Consider the following 22,994-nt stretch of genomic DNA (forward strand, 5'->3'; position numbering starts at 1 on the left):
CCACTGGGCAGCCTGTCCCAGGGCTCCCTCACCCTCATTGGGAAAAAGTTCTTCCACATATTGGTGTGGAACTTCCTGTGCTCCAACTTGCAGCCATCGTCCCTTGTTCTGTCCCCACAAACCATTTAAAAAAGTCTGGCCATTTTCCCTTATGTCTCACACTTGAGGTATTTATAAACATAAATAAGATCCCCTGTCAGTCTTCTTTTCTCAAGGCTGAACAGCCCCAGTTCATTCAGAGACATTATCACTGACTACAATTACCTGGAAGGAGGACGTAGAGAGGTGGACAATGGTCTGTTCAGCCAGGTGATAGGACAAGGGGAAATGGGCTCAAGCCATTGGAAGTGACCTTTAAAGGCCACCTAGACCACCCCCCTGCAGTAAATTAATACATTTCCTCCAGAGTTACATTCAGGGTAGAGCAGTGCAGTTATCTGCTCACTGCACTCCAAGTTCTCCAGAGTTACCCCTTCGGCAAACACCAGGTTACCAATCTGAGGGGGCTACTGCTGAGACATGTTGAAGGGATGCACATTCCTTCTACACAACCTTTCAGAACGAAGCCAAAAACTCTCAAGATCATTAATACAGCATGATATTATGCATCCAGAGGAACATATCTTGCCCAATTAGGTCACACAATCATCTTACACACACCATGAAGAGGTATTGCAGCTTGTCCAGGAGACTATATTGCTACACCATCAATTAAGACTTGAACCTTTAGCTCGATCTTTAAGGACATGGTTAATTATACAACTCACAGCAAAACTAAATGCAAAAGAGAAGAATGTTTCACAAAACCTTCAACCCAAGCCCTTGGCCTTACAAAAAGGAAACACAGGGCTGGAGCTACTCCCTAATCACAGGAAGCTGAACTGTGGGGAAGGAGCAGCACCAAGTACAGCACCGGATGATCCACTCAACATTACAATTGAGGCTTCTCAAAAGGCAGAGCACATTCTGGTGACCTTGGAGATAAGGCTCGTAATCTCCTCCTCATCTGCACCTACAGAATCCCTTCACTCAGGTATTTGATGTTTGGATTTTCGTTCAAATGACTTTGCAGAGAATGTCAATACGTGTTTAGGTGGACTGTAAGAACTGGGGAATCATTTTGCTTCTGCTGGTGTTTGAATACATTTAAGCCTGTCAATGTAAAACTTCAGATTAACATCTAGCTAGCTTCCAGAAAGTGCAGTGTATATAACGTAAAGGGAATGCAGGCACCACAGCAGATAGGAAGCACAAGTAACAAGGAACTCTTCTCAAACTCAGTTTCTGAATAACATTAAACCAAAGAACACGATGCTGATAGAATCTTTGCTAAGAAAGAAAAGTGGGATTTGGGAACACAGGAACCAAATTCTAACCTGCTTTATACACCCTGCAACCTCAGACAGTTAAATGGAATCAGATAGGCTGCTATTAAAAGGGAAGGCCAACCGCATCATGGGCTGCATCAAAAGAAGTGTGGCCAGCAAAATGAGAGAGGGTATTCTGCCCCTCTGCTCTGCTCTGGTGAGACCTCACCTGGAACACTGTGTCCAGCTCTAGAGCCCTCAATACACGAAGGTCTGTAGCTTGCCGCTGAGGGGAGCAAAGGGGCAGGCACCAATCTCCTCTCTTTGGGAACCAGGGATAAGACCCAAGGGAACAGCGTGAAGCTGCACCAGGGGAGGTTTAGGTTGGCTGTTAGGGAGAGGTTCTGTCATGAGAAAGGGGGTCAGGCACTGGCACAGGCTCCCCGTGGAAGTGGTCACAGCCCCGAGCTGGGCTGAGGTCAAGAAGCATCTGGACAATACCCTCAGTGCCCTGGTCTGACTTGGCTGGGCCTGTGTGCAGCCAGGAGTTGGACTCAGTGGTCCTTATGGGTCCCGGCCAGCTCAGGAGACGCTGGGATTCTGTGACTCTGGGATTAGCAGCACTGTTATGGGGAGATTACAGAAGTTTTTGGTACTCTTTCCACTGCCATCGTCACGCAGTGATGGGTCCATGCATCTTTGGAAACGTCTTAATTTTATCACAATAGACCCAAGACAGGCTCTAAAGGAAAGACACCATGGTGAATTAAGGCAAATTATCAGGAGAGGTCAGTGTGAGAGAAGAATTCCAAGGCACCATCGTTTATCACTTCGGCAGGTAGGAAATGCAGTTGTTCTAACAGGGCACTGGGGATGTGACACGCTGATTAAGCAGTGAGGGAGCACAGCCCCAAATCATCATAATAAAGTGAGATCATCCTCTCATCATGTCCTAGCTAATCAAGTGTAAATCTACTGGTTTGTTTCATTGTCTTTTGTGAATCAAAAGATTTTTGATATTATGCTTAAGGGACCACTCTGGTTTATCTATTCACCAACCCACTGGGAGGTGGAACTGATTTGGATCATTCTCCCTGTCATATCCAACAACTTCCAACCTCTTAAGCCTAAGAGAGAAAATTAATAATATGATTAACCTTTCCACAGTGGGAATGAATCTACAAAGTGGAAAGCAAGAGTCCTGTTTGCACTTTCACCTTTAGTGCTGCACAAGGGTGTAGGTCAGCCCTTGGAAAAGGCAGTGACCAGCCCTCTACCCTTCTGTCTGACCTCCTGCTCTGAGCCTTTTCCAAAGGAGGTTCAATACAAGAGGCTCAGTCATCAGCATGGGTAGGAGAACGTTCCCCCTGTCTATTAAAAAAAATTAAGAAGTTAAACAAAGGGGTTTTTTTCTTGGAGGTTTACCTCTCCCTGTAAAATCATATTATAATGCAAAATTAGATTGGGGATTTTCAAAAGAATCTAATTAGTTGTCCAAGTCCCACTGGACTGCCAAGGGAGTTTGATCCTAAACGCCTTTGGCTCTTTTGGAGAGCCCCATCCATCACAGAAATTCACAGGATGGTTCAATAAAACCTGCAGAAAAACAAGTAGTGAGCTGATCATGGTTTCAGAATGATTTTTACAGCAGCTGATGGGGTCCCTCAGCCACTACTACACCAGGAAAAGTAGGTACCACCACCAACTTTTCCACCAAAAAAGCTTAAGGAAACAACATTTCACCCACCACAGTAAAACGGGATCAGTGACACGACGTTGCCTTGTGATGCTAAAAGTAAAAGGCAATGCTCCAGTAAATAAAGCCACCAGAACCACATCACTTAAAACCACAGCATCTAATCCCACAACACATGTATTTCACATTCCCTTCTCCTACCACTGCTCATTGATGGTTTTCCAAGCAAATGCAAAGGGAGTCCAGCTGTTATTACTGGACAGGATGAATTAATGACACAACACATTTCATTGTTATTTTAATCAACTTCTGGCTCACAGCTTCACTGAGGGTACACCAACAACCACACATTTCTTAGGCCTTTTCCTGTAAACGAAGATCCCAAAGAGCTTTACAAGGCATTTAATTACATATTAAGAGTAGAATGACTGTACACAGGCCACATTTAATTAAATTAATTCCCTCAAGTCCCCTTTTTCTCAGGTGAAAATGTGTTTCCATGGTTCCTGGTATGGACACAGTTACTGCCTTTTCCAGCCATTTGCTTACAAACAATTACTATGTAGATTATAGAATAAATACTGCCCTTATTTTTGCATATAGATTTTGTATTTTGATAGACGGGCATCTTTCCTGTTCTGCAGGTGGATCTTCCACACTTCAACACTGCAAACTATATCCAAGGATGTACTGAAGACCTATATTCAAAGAGCAGGGAAGAGAACAAGAATGGGCTTGTCTACAGACCAGTGTCATGGCAGGCTACTACCACTTGTACTTGTTGTACACAATAGGAAGCTTCAACATGCAGTCCAGCCAAGGTTGATACTTGACTCATCAACCATAAATATGGCAAACTAAGTTTGTATGAGTAACTGAAGAGCAGTCCTGTCAAGATTGGAAGCTCAAGCTGGATGATCATGGCAGAACAAATCTGGACATGAAACCAATGAGAGATTCACCATCTCTCTGAAGTTTGCATATCAAGACAATAGGAACACTGAGAAAGCAGGGAAGGGAAAGGCGACAAGTAAGAAATGTAGATCTAGTAAAACTAAAATGCTTTCAAGGTGTTCTTCCTTAAAGACACAAAGTATTTACTATGGGCAGAAGACAGGATAGGCAACAAAATTCAAGTGCCATCAATACCTCAGCAACAGTAGTGGGGTCTCCAAGATTTATTCCTCCTTGTCCAGACACATGAGAGATTCTGGAGTGCAGCCCTCTCCCAAGATTTTGACAGGAAGCTTTGACTCTCACAGGGTGGATTTGATCAGTAGCCATTGATACTGGCAAGCAAACCTCTTATTTTGAAGGGCAACCTCATCTAGTGAAGGATGTTCCTGCCTATGGCAGGGGGTTGGAACTAGATGACCTTTGAGTCTTTTTGGGTCTCTTCTAACCCAAAGCAGTCTGTGATTACCTAAGGCGATGGCATGAAGCTGCACCAGCCTTAGGTTGGCTGTTAGGAAAAGGTTCTGTCATGAGAGGGGGGTCGGGCACTGGCACAGGCTCCCCAAAGAAGCGGTCACAGCCCCAAACTGGGCTGAGGTCAAGAAACATCTGGACAATGCCCTCAGCCCCATGCTCTGACTTGGCTGGCCCTGTGTGGAACCAGGAATTGGACTCGATTGCCCTTATGGGTCCCTCCCAACTCAGGAGATCTGAGATTTTATGATTATTTTTATTACTTTCAGAAACATGGAGTTGTTCAAGAAGGTTTGCAGCTTTCTTCTTATTGGCTCCTTGTGGTCAGCTTTTGAAGAAAATCTTCAAACAGAAGGAATGCTTATTTCAATACTGAAATTCTACTCTTTTAGACCAAACCTCCAGAGCAAACGGACATCATGAAAACATTACCAGTTGGTTGATACCAGACCAGCCAGCACAGAGGAAACTGAGAAATAAAATAATTATGTATCCTGAAACAAAGCAGTACTGACTAAATCACTTCCCTTTCCCTGCTCCCTTAAGTTCAGCATTTGGGCTCTTTTGGTATCACCAAGCTCATTTTCCCCTGATCTCTCTAAATCCTGGTTTGGTGGCTGTGTTTGGTGAAGGCATATGGATTGGGAGTTCCACAGGGCACAGCCTGCCAGGGAAAATGGGTTTGCAGAAAAACACTGTACAGTTGTTTAGAATTTATGTAAATCCCTGCATGAACTGCCATTACCTGCTGCTGGCTCTTAGCCAGTCAAAACACGTAGATATACACGCTATGTCGTTAGAGAAATACCCACTAAACGATCATGCAAATCAGGATCCCACTTAATAAGACAGAGAAGTGCAAATTTCACACTTAGACCTTGATTTTTGATGTTGCAAATGACAAAAAGGTCCAATCAGGAGGCCTGTCATACCTTTCCATATCCAGAGCTAAACTTGTTACTAATTGGTAACTCTTCCTCGAAGTATCTAAAAGTGAAACTAATAAAACATAAAACTAGATTGTTAGCTATGCAAAACAAAAATAAAGTTGCCTTTTCTTCAGATTCTTTAGTCTTTCTTGTTCACTTGCAATCAGAATATTTGAGACAGAGAAATAAACATCAGCCCCACTGGAAGCTGGCCATGTCATACAGGCGCTTTTGAAGCACGGGACACCGGCACTTCCCACAACACAAAGACAGAACAGAGGGATGAAGTGCAATTCAGATTTTCTTGCCATTTCAGTCACAAGAATAGAGAGGAAGCAGCTTCTCCCAAGTTTATTTCTGACAAGTCAATTGAGATATATATATATTTTTTTTTTTTTTCCTTAAATCCATGTTTAGATGTCAAAAACTGCTGACTTACGAAGCCATTACCAGAACACCGCTGAGCCTAACAGAAGGATTTGGGGGTGGAAAGGGGTGGTTTGTTCTCAATGTAATTTGGGAGTTATTTCCTTCAAAGCACACAGGCAGCGAGCTCTTCAGCCTCTCTCCATCCAGAGATCACTGGTGAGTCATCAACCACTTGCCGGCGGGTTGTACATACGTATCACAGGATATAGATGGAAGCAGAGCCTGTGTCTTACAGCTGGCATTGCTTAAGCCAAGGAATAAACACAAACTAAGTAGTTAAGTAAAAATATTAAAGCTGATTCTGTGCTTAAATACTTCCTTGAAAAGTAAATATCAAGACTCAATAGCCCAGCTCGTTATTAAGCAGGTATTCTTAATTGCTGCGCTGGGCACACAGGGGATCGCTCCTCCTAATGAGTGAGCCATTTAAAGCCAAATTTCTCATAGTTATACAGATTAACTAGACATATTGATTCTATTCCTAAGAAAAGGCAGGGTTATGTAAATTATTTCCAGGAAGTCATTTACATGAACTCCTCCCAGATAGACCATGCTCAGTGACACTGGTGGTCTTCAGGGATGAAAGCTGGATGTTCCCCTCTCCATGAACATGTTACTTGTTCCTTCTATGCCTGCTCTTAACAGTTTTCTCCAGAGTCTCAAAAACACATTCCTGCACAAACTAGTTAGGATCTTCTTTTAGCTGAAAACAAGACAGATTCGGCTTCTTAATTGGTTGTTGGTCTTATTATTTATTGCTTTCCTGTCTTAACTTTCTTTATCTTCAAGGCTGTTCCACTGTTAGGTCTAATTTTGTAGCTACTCCAGCAAAACCAGCTCAAAGAGCTCTAGCCATACACCACTAACATCCAAACCATGCAAATACTTTCTATTCTCCTTTTCTTAAAAGTTCTATTAATAAATTGTTTCTTAACCTAGATCTATATTAATCTATCCAGTATTATTATGCATCATTCAATCACTCGCCATGACCTGCCAGTCATGTACATACCATCAAAGCATCACAGTCCAACCACTTCAACTCAAGACTTCACTGTTTACAGCCAGAGTTTTTCCCCCCTTGCTCTGCCCAGGCCCCACCTGGAGTGTTGTGTCCAGTTCTGGGCTCCCTGGGATAAAAAAGCCAGGGATCTTCTGGAGAGAGTCCAGAGGAGGGACAGAGATGATGAAAGGCCTGGAGCATCTCCCCTGGGAGGAAAGGCTGAGGGAGCTGGGGCTGTTCAGCCTTGAGAAAAGAAGATTGAGAGGGGATCTGATCAATGGTTCTCAATAGCTGAAGGGTGGGACACAGGGGGCCATGGGCAGCCTCTTCTTAGTGTCTGTGGGGACAGGACAAGGGGCGATGGCTTCAAGTTGGAGCATAGAAAGTTATACACCAATATGCAGAGTAACTTTTTCCTGGTGAGGGTGACAGAGTTCTGGGACAGGCTGCCCAGGGGGGTGTGGAGTCTCTTTCTCTGGAGATATTCCAGCCCTACCTGGACACCGACCTGTGTGACCTGTCCTAGGGACCCTGCTTTGGCAGGAGGGTTGGACCTGATGATCTCTGGAGGTCCCTTCCAACCCCTACAGTTCTGTGATTCAGAACCCCCATGACATCACTGAAAAAAAAAAAAAACCACTGAGAGCTATTTGCAGATTTCCTAAATAAAACCTCTTCAAAAGGCAACTGGGCAGCACAAGCATTAAAAAAAGCACAAACTAAACAAAACACTGAAGCCCACAGATCATCAGCAAAACACTCATCTCCAATTTTTCTTGGGTGCTTTGCATATTCATGTCCTGATTCTCAGTGGCACGAAGCGTCCATAACATCATGAAAAACAACATCATCATCATCATCTTAGAAACACTCTTACTAAAACCAACAAAACCCTCACATAATACAGTCCCTCCTACAGTCCCCAACCAGGCACACCAGAAATACTTCTGAACCTTTCCGTTTCTTTGGCTCATTCAAACATCAGCTTCCCCACGTGTAAAATACAGGATGGCATCACCCTGGTGAGATCAGATGACTGAGTCACTTCGATGATGGGGAGCATGCTGTGAAGTAGATGTTCCTCAAATGTTTTATGTGTGCTGCTTGTGATACACAAGATATTTTAAAGTGGGGCCTAAGTGTCCAGAGCTGCAGCAGCAACAGCCTCCAAGTTTGTGTGTGCAGACTGGCAGTTGCCTTCAGGGAAGCTGCTGTTAAGAGATTCAGAGAGTAGTAAGGGTTGGAAGGACCTCTGGAGATCATCCAGTCCAATCCCCTGCAGAAGCAGGACCACCTTGAGCAGGCTGCACAGGACAGCATCCAGGATCATGGGGTTTGAATGTCTCCAGAGATTTGAGACTCCACAACCTCTCTGGGCAGCCTGGCCCAGGGCTCTGCCACCCTCCCAGGAAAGAAGTTCCTCCTCAGGGTTACATGGAACTTCCTCTATCCCAGTTTGTGTCCATCAGCTCTTTTTGTGGACACCACTGAAAAAAAGACTGACCCCATCCTCCTGACCCCCACCTTTTAGATATAAGTATTGATCAGACCCCCTCTCAGTCTTCCCTTCTCCATGCTAACCAGTCCCAGCTCTCTCAGCCTTTCCTCACACGAAAGATGCTTCAGATCCTTCATCATCCTCATACCGTCCACAGGGCTCTCATCCAGTAGCTCCCTGTCTTGAATTAGGGAGCCCAGCACTGGACACACAGTTCTCCCACCTGCAGTGTTGGGTCCTCACATATGCATGCCCATAAAAGCTGCACCTTGTCCTGTGGCTCAGACCCTGGAGTAAGGCTGAGCGTGGTGTTGATGAAGAAAAGGAAAGAAGGAACAAAGATTGAAGGAGAAGTGAGTAAGCATGAGTGTGAGGAGAGAGCAACAAGAAGCAAGTAGCATGGCTTGCAGAATGAATGGGAAAGAAGAAATTTATGTCCTTGCAGCTTCTTTTGAACATAACAGATACAACCTCAACAGCTCCTATCTGAGCAGGGCTGAACATGCATGCTTAGCCTCAGCCCTGGGAGTTTACTGGTAGTGGCTTACCAGCAAACACGCCTTTCTGTGCCCAAAACAAGACAAATAAGATAATGGGAGGAGAAATTTTAGAAAGGATTCTTGCTAATGCCTTTCTGCAAATGATTAGGGAAGAAAATGCACACAGACCCACCCCAAAATTGAGATTGTGTCAGGAAAGGAATGGTAAGAAACTTGGGGGGGGAAATTAAGAGATTCTAATTTATGGGTTTGTAAATGTCACGTGTAGTAAACACAAGTCCACAGCATGGGAGCAGAAAGGCTTTTAAACAACCCAGCTTCCAAACATTTCCCTCAGATATCAGCTACTCTGTAACATTAGCAGGAATTTGCCTGCATGGGTCCCTGACGCACGGCTGTCAGCTCAGACGCCGCGCAGCCAGCACATGATGAGCGTTTGGCCTTTTCCCGTTTGCGAGGTTTTTATGATGCTGGTAAGAGTACAACTTGCTGCCTTTAAAGCCAGGCACACTGGGACTATGTGTGAATAAGCTCAGCACATCAAGAGAGACGTGGTTTTATAGCCCTATAAAACATGTCTACAAACGCTGATGAACTACTTGTAGTGCCTCCTAATTCCAGCTGACAGCGGGAGTGAAGTGCAGCGGACACTGATAGCTACCAGAAGGAAAAAATAAAGCACTTCTGACCTAACAGAACTGTTCAAGAACCTCAAGAAATGGGTAAAATGAAGGACTGCACACAAAATCATAGAATCACAGATTGCTCTGGGTTGGAAGGGACCCCAAGGATCACAGAGTTCCAACCCTCCTGCCACAAGCAGGGCCACCAATCTCCAGGCCTGAATCTACACAAGGCTGCCCAGGGCCCCATCCAACCTGGCCTTGAACACCTCCAGGGATGGGGCATCCACTACATCTCTGGGCAGCCTGTTCCAGCCCCTCACCACTCTCTCTGCAAAGAACTTCTCCCCAATATCCCACCTAACCCTTTCCTCCTTCAGCTTCACTCCACCTCCCTTGTCCTGCCAGTCTCTGCCCTTTAACAAGCCCATTCCCCTCCTGTTCCTCTGCTCCCTTCAGGGACTGGAAGGCTGAAATGAGGTCCCCCTGCAGCCTTCTCTTCTCCAGGCTGAACAAGCCCAGCTCCCTCAGCCTCTCTTCATAGGGGAGCTGCTCCAGCCCTCTAATCATTTTCATGGCCTTCTCTGAACCCTCTCCACCAGTTCTACATATTTCTTGCATTGGGGCCCCCAGATCTGGACACAGGACTCCAGATGGGGCCACCTATCTGACACCAAGCTGCTATTCCTTCTACATCATCCCATTAATTACCAGTTCTGAGAATATGAAGGCCAACAAGTAATTCAGAATCTGGGAATCTTGCAGACTGAATTCTGAACACTCATATTCCTGTTGGTCATGTGAAACACAGACAAGAGGTGTGAGGGCCACTTTGTGACCATCTTAAGGCCTTGTCAGCAAACTTCCAGCTCACAAAAGAAAGGTCTCCAAGTGACATCACTAGATCTAAGTCCACAAGAACATTTCTGTGCTCTCAAACTGTATAAATGGGAAAGCATCTGAGACTGGCCCAGGATTCAGAAGGTGCAGGGTTCACTCCAACTGCCAACCACCAGAGTAGGGAACATGTCATTCCCCCCGTCTGCATCCCCAACCCCTTCCTCAGTGCAGACCTGCTCTCAGCCTAACACGCACCAGAGCTGACTTCTACTTTCACATCTACACTAAACAGCTTTTGAAATTACTTATGAAGAGCTTGACATGAGCCACCAATGTACCTCATCCTAGGCTGCATTCCAAGGAGTGTGCCCAGCAGATCACGAGAGGGGATTCTGTCCCTCTGCTCTCACCTGCAGTGCTGTGTCCAGCTCTGGAGCCCTCAGCACAAAAAGGACATGGACCTGTTGGAATAAATCCAGAGGAGGCCACAAAAATGATCCAAGGACTGGAGCACCTCTCATATGAAAACAGCCTGAGAGAGCTGGGGTGGTTCAGTCTGGAGAAGAGAAGGCTCTGGGGGGACCTGAATGGTGTCTGTAGGAAAGCTGGGGAAGAACTGTTCCTGAGGGCATGGAGCAATAGGATGAGGAGTGATGGTTTTGAAGTAGAGAAAGGATGATTTAGGTTGGATATTAGGAAAAAGTTCTTCAAGTCTGAGGGTGGTAGATCACTGGCACAGGTTACCCAGAGAGGTGGTGAAGGTCCCATCCCTGAAGACCTTCAAGGTCAGGCTTAATGGGGCTCTGACTGACCTGATCTAGTGAAGATGTCCCTGCTCACTGCAGGGGGGTTGGACTAGACAGCCTTTAAATGTCCCTTCCAGCCTGACACATTCTATGGGGCTCTTCCCAAGATTTTGCACACCTTTTTTGCCCCTTCAGGACACTACAGGCTTTTAACTCACATTGATTTAGCTACTTAAATATTTACACAAACTCCAAAACTCCTTCAAAGCTCTAACTTTAACTATGCTCAACAATGAAAAGCAAAATCCACCTGAAATGAAGCACCCTTCAGGTACAGACCAGCTTGATGCTCCACAGCACCAACAGAAGAGTTTTCCTCCTTGCTCACACACCTAGAAACATTTCATCATATGAGTTAATCCTGTTTAAAATCTCCCTAACCATAAGCTCAGTGACCTCTTCTGCACTGAACTGCACAAGTGAGTGTACACTGCTCAAACAATTCATTTCCATGCAGGGCTTTATCTCTTTGAACTTTAGAGTAAATGTTAGTGTTTATGAAATACAACAGCTCCAGGATAAAAATTACTCCAAAACAAAAGCTGTTAAGAGCAGTAGTATTCTGCTGTGTCACCCTGCTAATACAGCACAGAGCAGTTAACCAGGACCATTCCTGGGAAAGACAATAATCCAATGTTCATGGTTGCCTCAGCTCTGGACCTTTTCCAGGTACCTGTTATCAAAGCAATTCAGTTAGTTTTAAACATCCTTCAGCCAGAATCACCCAGGTAAAGAGAAAACAGATCGATTTTGTGCATTTCTGCTTCATATTCTTTAGTTTTAAAAAGACAGTATGCTGCTGTTAAGTTGTTCTTTCCACTTCCAGCTGCATAATAAATCCCAGCACTAGGAAGCCTCTCTGCACTTCCTGACACACCTTTTCAGTTTTATCAAGGCCATTTTCACTGTCCTGAATTCCAGGTACCCCTCCTTAAGGAAGGTACCAAATTAATTTCTGCTGCTGAATCATAGAATCATGGAATGGTTAGAGCTGGAAGGGACCTTAAAGATCATCAAGCCCCAACCCCCTGCCATGGTCAGGGACAACTCTCACCAGCCCAGGCTGCTCAAGACCACATCCAACCCAGCCTTGAACACCTCCAGGGAGGGGGAAGCCACCACTTCTCTGGAAAACCTGTGCCAGGGTCTCACCACCCTTGTAGTGAAGAATTTCTTCCTAATACCCAACCTAAATCTAGCCCCTTCCAATTTAAAACCATTCTCCCTCCTCCTATCACTCCACGCCCTTCTAAGAAGTCCCTACTCAGCTTTCTTGTAGCCCCTTCAGGTAATAAAAGGTGCTACAAGTTCTCCCCAGAGCCTTCTCTTCTCCAGGCTGAACAAGCACAACACCCTCAAACTGTAAATGCAAAGAGAAGGCTTGAATTATTACATAAACTGGAACAAATCTATAAAACATTTTATACTGACAGGGGTGATGGGGCAGTACACACCTTCTCAGCAAGACCAAAATTCAAAGAAATACCTTCCTACAAATAATCTCCTCCCTTCCTAGATTTGGGAGGACGATGCCTTTCCTGGACCATAAACTTTCAGAAATATTCTCATGCTCATAACACGCAGAAGAGTGTGGTGTAACTCTCCCTGCTCTGGGTCTCTTCCTGCATGCTCTGAGTCCACATCAAATAAGAAACAGGGGTGGGGGGTGGGGGGAAAGAAATGCCAAGTGACCTACTCTAATTATGTAAATTTGATTTTTAAATAGCAGCATCTTGGAGAGCAGAATGGTCTCTCTCCCTCCTTCATGCACCCAAGATTGAGTCAAACTGTATTCTTCAAAAGCTGCAGACAAATCACTTTCGTGACCATCGTCCTCTCAGCTAAATGAGGGATGAGTATTAATGAGACAAACCAGTCAGGAGTCCAAGGGCATCAGTTCCACACATTTAAGTTCATTTAAAAGGAACTAGAAAGACTGTCAGGCACATCATTTTGAAGACAACCACTAAACCATTAAATTTCTGAAAAATAACTCTACTTTAGGTTCAAAATACTACCTGGTGAACCTCCCAAATGCAACAATTTCATATATTGCTCTGACATTTCAATCAGTATTTATGGCATGCTAACACAAACCCTTCTCATCCAAGAATCTTATTTTACATTAACTGTATCACAAATAGTTTGTTCATCCTTTAAATGCAAAGGTTCAACAGAAAGAGATTTGGCTACTTATTCCAGGACACACTGATTTAGCTCAAACATCAGACAGCATCGTGACAGCAGAGAGATTCAGAGCTCATGACTGGACATCATTCCTAAGCTCCTGTTCTTTACATCACAACCACTTTTGTTAAGTGTTTTGTACAACTGTCAGACTGGTGCTGAAGGCAAGAGCAAAAACCACCCTGTTTTAGCACAATTTGCTGCTCCACACAGCAGCTTGGTGAGGCGAAGGGTGAAGTTGGCAGGATAAACCTTTCCCTTTCCTCCTCTGCAGTGCATCCCCTCTCCTGTGCCAACACTGACACACATCAAGGACCTGAGGAAGCAGAAAATACTTGGCCAAATCAACTCCCTCAAATTAATTACTGTTGGGAATATGAGCAACACTGCTGGAGCAAGGAAAGCATCCCAGGCAGCGTAAAGGGAAGAAATGGCATCACGGCACAACAGGCTTAGAACTGTATCAACTGACATGAAGCAGAACCCTCCACACCTTTTACAGGAGGATTTATTGGGGCAAACTGAGGACTACATCTGCTGAACTCCACTATATTCCCCCTGCTCACCTCTGTGCCTATGAGGACCAGCTATTTTTGCCATTAGCTCACTTATGAAATCACAGAGAGGCTCAGCCTGTAGCAGGAGAGCTGTGAAATGTAGAGCCAAGTGCTCTAGCCCGACTCTGGGCAAAGTGTGGCATAACAAATACCATTCCAGTGCAGCTTTTCAGTGAGATGGCTCACATTGCTGGCCACCAGACTTAGCTGTGTACTGCAGAACTACTCCATCTCCCTGCTCAATCCCACATTCACGTGGCATTGCTCTTTACAAGGAAGAGTATGTCACACAGCCACTTCATGAAGGAACATCATCTTGCTGACATGTCCAGCTCTGCAGCAGCAAAACAGTAATGTGTGGACAGACATTAAGCTTCAATTTTTCTTGCCCCAGTTTCCTAAAGGGTTTTCAGCAACATTTCAGCTGCTAAATCACACCAATTTTGGAAAAAAACCACACCTGAAAGAATTAGACAGAAGACCCAAGGAAAAAGAAAGTAATAATTGTCAGCATCTTATAAGTAAACAGACCACCAGACAGCCTGTTAAAGATAGATGTCCCAGAGAATATATGTCATTTTCCCTCTTTTCTGTACAAGAAAATAGATATAGCCCACTCAAAAAAATTAAGATACATCAGCTACAAATATCACCACTACAAAAGGAGAGAAGATCCCTTCCTTGGAGGCAAAGAGCACCAGCCTAAGCTGGTAACAGGATACCAAGCACAGGTGGAGATGCCTTTGGTATTTTCTCCAGCAGCCCAGCACCGTGGTGATACAAGCCAGCTGACAGGGTGATCATTTGATCAGCTGAAAGGTGACATTTCTGAAGAAGCTGAATGAACACTGGTATTATTCATCAGGGATGGATGCCTGCCTCTCATCATGGTACAGAAAGACAGCGTTAGAAAAAGGTGAATGAACTGTTAAATGTTCTGTGTTGGGGGTAACAGGAAGAAAGATCCATCACACCAAGTATGAGTGACTGTTACAGCACGTCCACCAGCTGTCAATCCCCAACACTAAGACATCAAGTAGACATCCAGCCCTTATCTCAGCCAGGGAGATCTGGCCAAGACTGAGAAATTGAAATGACACAGAAAGACTGTGCTGCACCCACAGAATCACAACGTTGGAAAAGACCTTTAAGATCATTGAGTCCAACTGTTCCTGTCCTGTGCTAAACTAGATCCCTGAGCACCTCATCTCCCATCTGTTAAACACACCCAGGGATGGTGACTTAACCCCCTCCCTGGGCAGCCTGTTCCACAGCCCCACAACTCTGCCAGGGAAGAACTTTTCCCTAACATCTAATCTGAACCTGCCCTGGTGCAGCTTGATGCCATTAAGCCCAAACCCTTCTGCTTTTTCCCTGAGCACCCTTCACACAGCACAACCTTCGTAATTTGGGATGGGCTGATGCAGTATTCACACTGATCTGTGCCAGAAAACAACTCCTTCCAGAACAATTCCTTCACCTCATTGTCCTGAAGCAACTATTCATGCTGGTACATCACTAACTGCTGTTGCAACACCATTCTCTTCATCTGAGTACTCGGTCCTACAGTAATTACGCTCTTCAGAAGGATATTCCACCCACTCCTGCACTGAAGAGCTAAATTAGCACCATGCACAAAATGCCAAGTTAAAATTGAAACAAGTTTCAAAACCTCTCCTGTTGGAACAGCGACACAACTACAGGCTGAGCTGGCTCCAGTACAAGTAAATAACTTCAAACTGTGTTTTCCTGAACAAGGCTGCTCTAATATTTCAACAAAGTGATTTTTTTTTGTTTGTTTGTTTGTTCTTCTAGCACTCTAATACCCAACTCTAAAAGGTCACTCTGTCTTCCTCCTGACAAGTTTGGTATTCTTCTTCCATTCCCAGAGAAGGTCAAAAATATATAATATCTGCATGTTTGGTATCTAAACACAGCACAACACCGTGCCATCTAGCTAGTGCTACACCACAGTTATTAGGAAGCATTTAGAAATCCAGCTAGAAAAACAAGCTGCTGGAAAACAACTCACAATTTCCCACAAAGGACAATTTCCAGCCCACTGTTGAGTGCATGTTATTACTTTTGTAGGGAAGTAGAGAGAGATAACCTTGCTGTGACGTATCACACACGCAGAGACGCACAATGAGCACGTGCTAAAGATTATCCACATGAATAGCAGGCTCGTGTGGCATTGTTCTAGGGTGATGAATAAGCTTCATTCATTACAATCTGCAGGAGTTGCTTCGTTTCCCTGATGCACCCCAGCAAGAACCCACTTTCCCCAAATTTTCATCCTCCCCCAACAGCAGGCACATTTAAATAAATGCTTTGAAAATTGAGTTTTCCACTCTCCCTGCTTCAAATGTAAGATCTCCTTTCAAAAAGTTATCCTTATTCAGAAATGATTTGGTCTTGTGTTCAAAGGGGTTTTGCACACCGATTAAAGGCCTGGAGCATCTCTCCTACAAGGAAAGGCTGAGTGAACTGGGGATGTTCAGCCTTGAGAAAAGAAGACTAAGAGGGGATCTGATCAGTGGTTATCAGTATCTGAAGGGTGGGACACAAGGGAAAATGGCCAGCCTCTTCTCTGTGGGCTGTGGGGAAAGGACAAGGGGCAATGGCTTCAAGTTGGAGCACAGGGAGTTCCCCCCCCAATGTGGGGAAGAACTTCTTCCCAGTGAGGGTGAGGGAGCCCTGGGACAGGCTGCCCAGGGAGTGTGGAGTCTCCTTCTCTGGAGAGATTCCAGCCCCATCTGGACACCGACCTGTGTGACCTGTCCTAGGGACCCTGCTTTGGCAGGGGGGTTGGACCTGATGATCTCTGGAGGTCCCTTCCAACCCCTACAATTGTGTGATTCTGTGACTGGGGACTTGCAGGAGAAGCAGCCCTCTTGTCAGCATCGCGTGCCTGCTCGCATCTTACAGGAGCTAAGTTGTAATCTTCTCTGATGACACTAACATACAAAAACCCCACAAGACTTTGAACAAAGAGATGCAAGACTTGTCCTTTCCATGTCAGTCAATGCTCATCTCTTACTCTAAGCCAGCAAGAGATTATGGATCCTAAAGTGCCACTTTTATGCTTTCTCAAAGTTGTTCTGGAAGCTTTTCTGACTCCCTCTGACACCTATGCTGTCAGGCCAATTGCAACAAAACCTTTGCAAGTGGGTGGTTATGTTTTTCTGGCATGTATTTTATAGAAAGCTTGGCCAAATAATCCCCCCCCCAGACAGAAAGCACATTTGCTTTCTACACACACACACACACATTCACTTTCTGTACACTCACACTTACACATGGTTGTGTATAAAAGTTATCAATGCTGGTTTGGAACAAGGAGTGTAACTCACTCCCCATTTCACTCCTCAGGGGGAATGAAACCATCACAAACTCTCAATGATAAGGGGGAACTACCAGCCTTGTCATTCTGCTTCACTGAAGATAAAATCTCAGAGGATTCTTTCTCCTAAGGCTTTGTTCTCCTGGAGCCAAGTCTGCAGAGCTCAAAGCTCTTAAAGCTTCTCTAGACCTCCTCCTGGTTGACAGTAAGATGGTTGGTGTTACCCCACAACAAGCTGTTCCTCATGTCCTTACATTTAACTCCTCCCTTTAATGGGAGCAGCTTCGATTCCATTACATACTTTTGGTCAGAAAAGCCATCATTAACCTCCATCTGGACATTCCCAAACAAATCTTTTTGCAAGAACAATATTAAAGAGATGTGAAAATTTGTATCATGGAGAAAACTGATCCCAATTTCTTTAATAAAATCAACTAACTCCTCTAGAAAGGCAAATAATAATAATGTAATGAGATGTGATCAAAGGCTCATAGCTTACATATACCATGTCCAAGAAGTATCTAAACTCCATGATGCACACAGTTGCCTATATGTGTGTAAGGAAAAAAACCCTGTGCGCATCACTGCACAAACAAGCCTTCAGAGCACCAGCTAAATAGACCTGTGCCCTACAGTGAAAAACTGTGTCAGAGGCAAAGGCAGAGAGCATTTTTCATGAACAGGCCAGAGGTGGAACGACCATCATAAATCTTGCCACCTCCTGTAAATACCAGCAGACATTCCTTTGACCTCCTCTATCAAATACCAGGTGACGTCTACATCTGTGTATTATATATAAAGGCAATTCCAAAATAAATAAATAGCAATATCTAATGTGCATGTGTTAGCCCCAAAGTAAGAATGAGAACATAGTCATGTGGCAGAAGATAGCTCTGATGCTTATAAGCGTCACAGATACTAAGGTGATGGACATGGTACTAGAGGAAAGCCTGAGCAAGGTACAGCTTTAGTATGCTACAAGTTAAGAGTAAGAACTGAGTAAGAGCTCCCTGAAAACACTCTGGCACTAAATGTCTCTGCTGACTATAACCAAGCTATAATGACATGAGAAGACAAGCGATTAAAGCTGTGACACTTTATAAGACAGGCGTGACATGGTAACAAAGAACAAAAATGCCACTGTTCAGAAGTGTCTGATAAATCACTTGGTAGCCAAAGGAATCAGCCTTTCCATGCACCATAAGGATAAGCTCTCTGGAATTTAATAATCTGATACAAACGTGGTCACTCACCCAAAATCAAGGCAAATTCCACCACAACTGTCTTGTGCATGACAAGTGTTCTCTGATATTACAGTTCTAAAAGCTGTTCCAAGCTGAAAACATGCCCACAGAAGGATTCCTACCTGCAAGACGTCTTGGATCTTCACCCACACATCGACCATGTCATAGAGCTTGATATCACCATCATACTGGCTGCAAGGAGAGGCCACTGTTTGCTGAAGATGTCCAAGGACAACAGAGTGTGCAGCAGCCACAGCGTTGAATTTGTCAAAGAGAAGCTCCAGTAGCTCCAGCAATAACCTGTAACCCAGCAAGACAACCTCCACTCAGTCTCCAGAAGACACCATAGGCACACTGTCATGCACAATGTCAGAACAGCAGGCCAGAAGTTAGAAGACTGCGACTGGAACAGGATGCCTAGAGAGGTTGTGGAAGCCCCATCCCTGGAGGTGTTTGAGGCCAGCTTAGATGGGGTTTTGGGCAACCTGAGCTAATGAGGGTGTCTCTGCCCACTGCAGGGGGGTTGAAAGTAGATGGGCTTTGAGGTTCCTTCCAGACCAAAGCACTCTATGACTTCATATATGCAGTTTTGCAAGAGCAGGAAGGTCACCTAGCTTCAAACCCTTGGTGGGCTTGAGGTGACTGACTTCAGGTTTGGTACCTAAATATTTCTGAGGATCTTACTTCTCATTCCCTCCTCAATACCAGCGCTGCCCACCTTTAATGTGTGCTACTAGGGAGTGTAAAATAGAGAAATTCTGCACCAATATGTAGAAGAACTGTTTCACAGCGAGGGTGAGGGACCCCTGGGACAGGCTGCCCAGGGAGGTGTGGAGTCTCCTTCTCTGGAGATATTCGAGACCCGTCTGGATGCCAACCTGTGCAACCTCTTCTAGGGAACCTGCTTTGGCAGTGGGGTTGGACTCAATCTATTCAAGTCCCTTCCACCCTCTACAATTCTGTGAATCTGTGAAATGCATCAGTAATGACACAGTAACTACACTTCAGCACCAAGATATTAAAGAACATTTTAAGTTCCCAGACAGAGCTGCCTACTATTTCTTTAGAAATATGAGTGTAAATTCAATAAAAATTGACTTACCCTTACAAAGAGAACAAGAGATGCTTCTTCTGAATTATGGAATTAATAGTATGGAAGGTTTTAAACACAACAAAAGATCAGACACCCAAAATATCAAACCTCATCAACAGCATCAGTTACCAAGATTCTACTATTAAATGGGAAGTGCTACAGCTATAGCATCATCTAAAGGTCTTACACTTGACCTGCTCCTATTGCTTCCTTACTGTCCAGTTATTGTAATGAGCACACCTTTGTGAAGCCCTAAATAGTCTGGGACAAAGCAATGACTCATCATATTCTTTTATTATTTGGGAAAAGAAAAATTCTGATCAAGTTCACCGCCGCTTAATGAGCAACTCAAGTACACACGTAACCCCACCAAAATGTGAGGATAACACTTCCCAAATCCATATGTTAGGCGCTTTCTAGCTCTGACAGACAGGCTCCATCACATTTAACAGCAGCAGTTTAGGAGTTAGCACATGCTTTCTGTGTCTACCCATCAAATGTTGCTATCCCCAGAGCAGGACAGAAGATCTGCAGCAGAATCAAGAGCTGCACCCACTCCTTCACCACCACACGTCAGTCTTATGCCTTAGTGAAAAATCACTAGCATGGCATGTGCCATGGCTCCATCACTTCATTTCAGAGAACTGGATGTCCATGTACATCCACTTCCATCAGCTGTTTAAGCCAGAAGCCGGGTCATTAACTCAGGTAATTAAGAAGCTGTTACCACTGGGCAGTAATGTTGTGTTTAAACCCACCTACCTTAACCTGCAGAGATCCTACACTGAACTTCAGTCCTTCTGCAAAGGATAGAAGCTGGCTACTGCTTATAAAAATTACTGTCAGCTTACTGCATCTCATTCATATACTACAATTTTACTTATATATATGCACAGCATTATACAGAAATCTGAGGGATCTATTCACCTACCAATGATGCCAACCACACTACTCAAATGGTTGAGCAGAAGAGCACCTTGATTCATTGACAGAAGGCCAATGGTATCCTGGGCTCCATCAGCAGAGGGGTGGCAGTAGGGACAGGGAGGGGATTGCCCCTCTCTACTCTGACCTCCTGAGGCCACAGCTCGAGTCCTGTGTCCAGAGCTGGTGCCCCAAAGATGAGGGACTGTTGGAGAGGCTTCAGAGGAGCCATGAAGATGATTAGAGGGCTGGAACACCTCCCCTACAAAGAGAGGCTAAGGGAGCTGGACTGATTCAGCTTGGAGAAGAGAAAGCTGTGGGGGGATCTCATTGCAGCCTTCCAGTCCCTGAAGGGAGCAAATAAACAGCCAGGGAATCAACTTTTTAAAAAGGTAGACAATGGCAGGGAATGGAGTAAAGCTAAAGGAGGTTTAGATGAGATACTAGGTGGAAGTTTTTTTTACAGAGAGAATGGTGAGGGGCCAGAACAGGCTGCCCAGAGAGATGGTGGATGCTCCATCCCTGGAGCTGTTCAAGGCCAGGTCAGATGGGGTCCTGGGCAACCTTGCGTAGATTCAGGCCTGGAGGTTGGTGTCCCTGCTTGTGGCAGGAGGGTTGGAACCCCATGATCTTTGGGGTTCCTTCCAACCCAGACCATTTCTTTGGTTTTAAATTCTAATGTCTTTGTTTTCTCATGTTACAGAGGGATAGACACAAAAACTCCCCCATCCATGTTCTGTGGTGGCACTACCTACTGCCACATTTCATTTTCCATACTCAACAACATCCCATTTCCACATCTCCCTGGTTTAAAAAAAATCAGTCAGCACCTCTTCCTTCAGCTTTCCTTTCTCTAAAAGTCTTCCCAATCCATCAGGTTATTTATGAAACAAGGTGACCCAAAAGAGACATGGACAGAGTCTGTGTCAGAAAACCAACAAGAAAAAGCAGCATTAAATAATATGGCCTAGATTTTATGTATATGGGGTTGCAGCACTGAGTGACCTAAGCAGAACACAGACAGAAAATGACAGCAGACTGGCTTAGGCAGTTTGTCAAAGCAATCTCCTAACCCTTTCACTGAGAAATATGGTAAATATGTCAAGAGACAGTGACACACACCCAGAAGCAACTCCTATTGTCTGGGCAATACTGGAGAGTGAATTGATGCAGAGTGACTGGTGACACCTGAATGAGGTCGCTAATGACAATTCATGTATTTTATCAGCAGTAACATCCTCTGCCCAGTCAGAGCATTGGTGTGTATATAATTTCTGTGTGTATTTTAAAGTCTTGGGATGAGAGAAAAAGACAGAAATATATTATGGATTGGATTTAGTGGCAAAAGTGTCAATACAGGGCCATGAAGAGAACGCAACCTTGTGTAGATCCAAGCCTGGAGGTTGGTGGCCCTGTCTGTGGCAGGTGGGTTGGAACTGTCTGATCCTTGGGGTCTCTTACAACTCAGACCATTTTATGATTCTGTGATACTAATGTTTTTGCAGTAGCAGAGATCTGAAATGGTAAAGTGTTCAGAAATTCCCCTGTCTCACCGAAAGGCTGATGTGTCTTGAGCACCTGAAAGGCTTGGAAAATCAAGAAATGCCTTTAGAAGAAGGAGGCATTGTTGCTTCTCAGCTAAGGATGTGGGAAAGGACGATGCTTCTTTCTGTGCTTGGCCCTAGAAGAGGATCATTTGGCTTAAACAGATTTTGGAAATGCAGATTGGAAGGTGGAAACACAGTAGAAGCCAGTTATGTAACAAACAAGTGGTGCCTTATATGAAGTGCTAGATTTGATGATTTTTTGACCTCAACTTTTGTTTTAAGTGGCTTTATAATACATTGAATTATAACCCTGTCTCAGATCCCTGATTTGCATGGTGTTGAGAAAGCTTGGTGCCAACACAAATACCACCTTGCATCACATCGAATCATGACTTCACGCTGGTGCTGATGCCAGATGTTCCTACGTAAGATGACTTGAAAAAGACAAGATTCAGCAGTTAAATTCTTCAGTTAAGCTGATGAATGTGCAGAGCTTAGAAATTATACAAAGATCTAATTAGATCAGTAAATATGTGGACGAGTTTCTTGTTTGTTTGCAGCTCTATTTAAATTAGTAGTGAGATGTGGAAGCCAACCAAGAGCTATGTTTCTGCTGTTCTTCAGGATTCACTAGAACTCTTCTTTGGACTCCATAAGGGCTAGCTGGTCTAGAACTCTTCTAGCACTCCATAAGGGCCTAGCTGTCATTGTTAATTTGTGATACTGCACAATGATCACTGTCAAAAAGAAATTAATGGGGGGAAGAAAGCAAAACATCTCCCCAAATGTGTGTCTTCATTATATGTGATATTTGTAGTGAAAAAATCGCTCTCAAGGAAAACTTTAGCTTGATCAAAACTCTTTAATTCCTATCATCATCACTGCTGTGGAAACAATGACATTTGGAAGAATTTATAGAGTTATGTTAGGTAACTTGGTGGAATTGCAACAAGCTTTTTGGGTGGGTCAGAAGGCAGAAGATCAGATGGAGCATAGCATATGCTTGGTACTTGCTTTAAGGATCATTCTTGAGCAGGTGG

The 22,994-nt window shown here is 44.4% G+C and overlaps 1 protein-coding gene across 1 annotated transcript in view; it reads right to left on the minus strand.

Moving 5' to 3' along the window:
• Positions 1-22,994, minus strand: part of EXOC4 (exocyst complex component 4) — a gene marked incomplete at its 5' end in the record, with an annotated part of 481,981 nt that overhangs the window by 384,311 nt on the left and 74,676 nt on the right. The window contains one exon of the mRNA XM_084273112.1: positions 18,513-18,690. Coding sequence (XP_084129238.1) covers positions 18,513-18,690 — 178 coding nt within the window. The remainder of the gene's footprint in view (positions 1-18,512; positions 18,691-22,994) is intronic.

Source organism: Gallinula chloropus, assembly GCF_964237585.1.
Source record: "Gallinula chloropus genome assembly, chromosome: 1".
Classification (NCBI taxonomy): Eukaryota; Metazoa; Chordata; class Aves; order Gruiformes; family Rallidae; genus Gallinula; species Gallinula chloropus.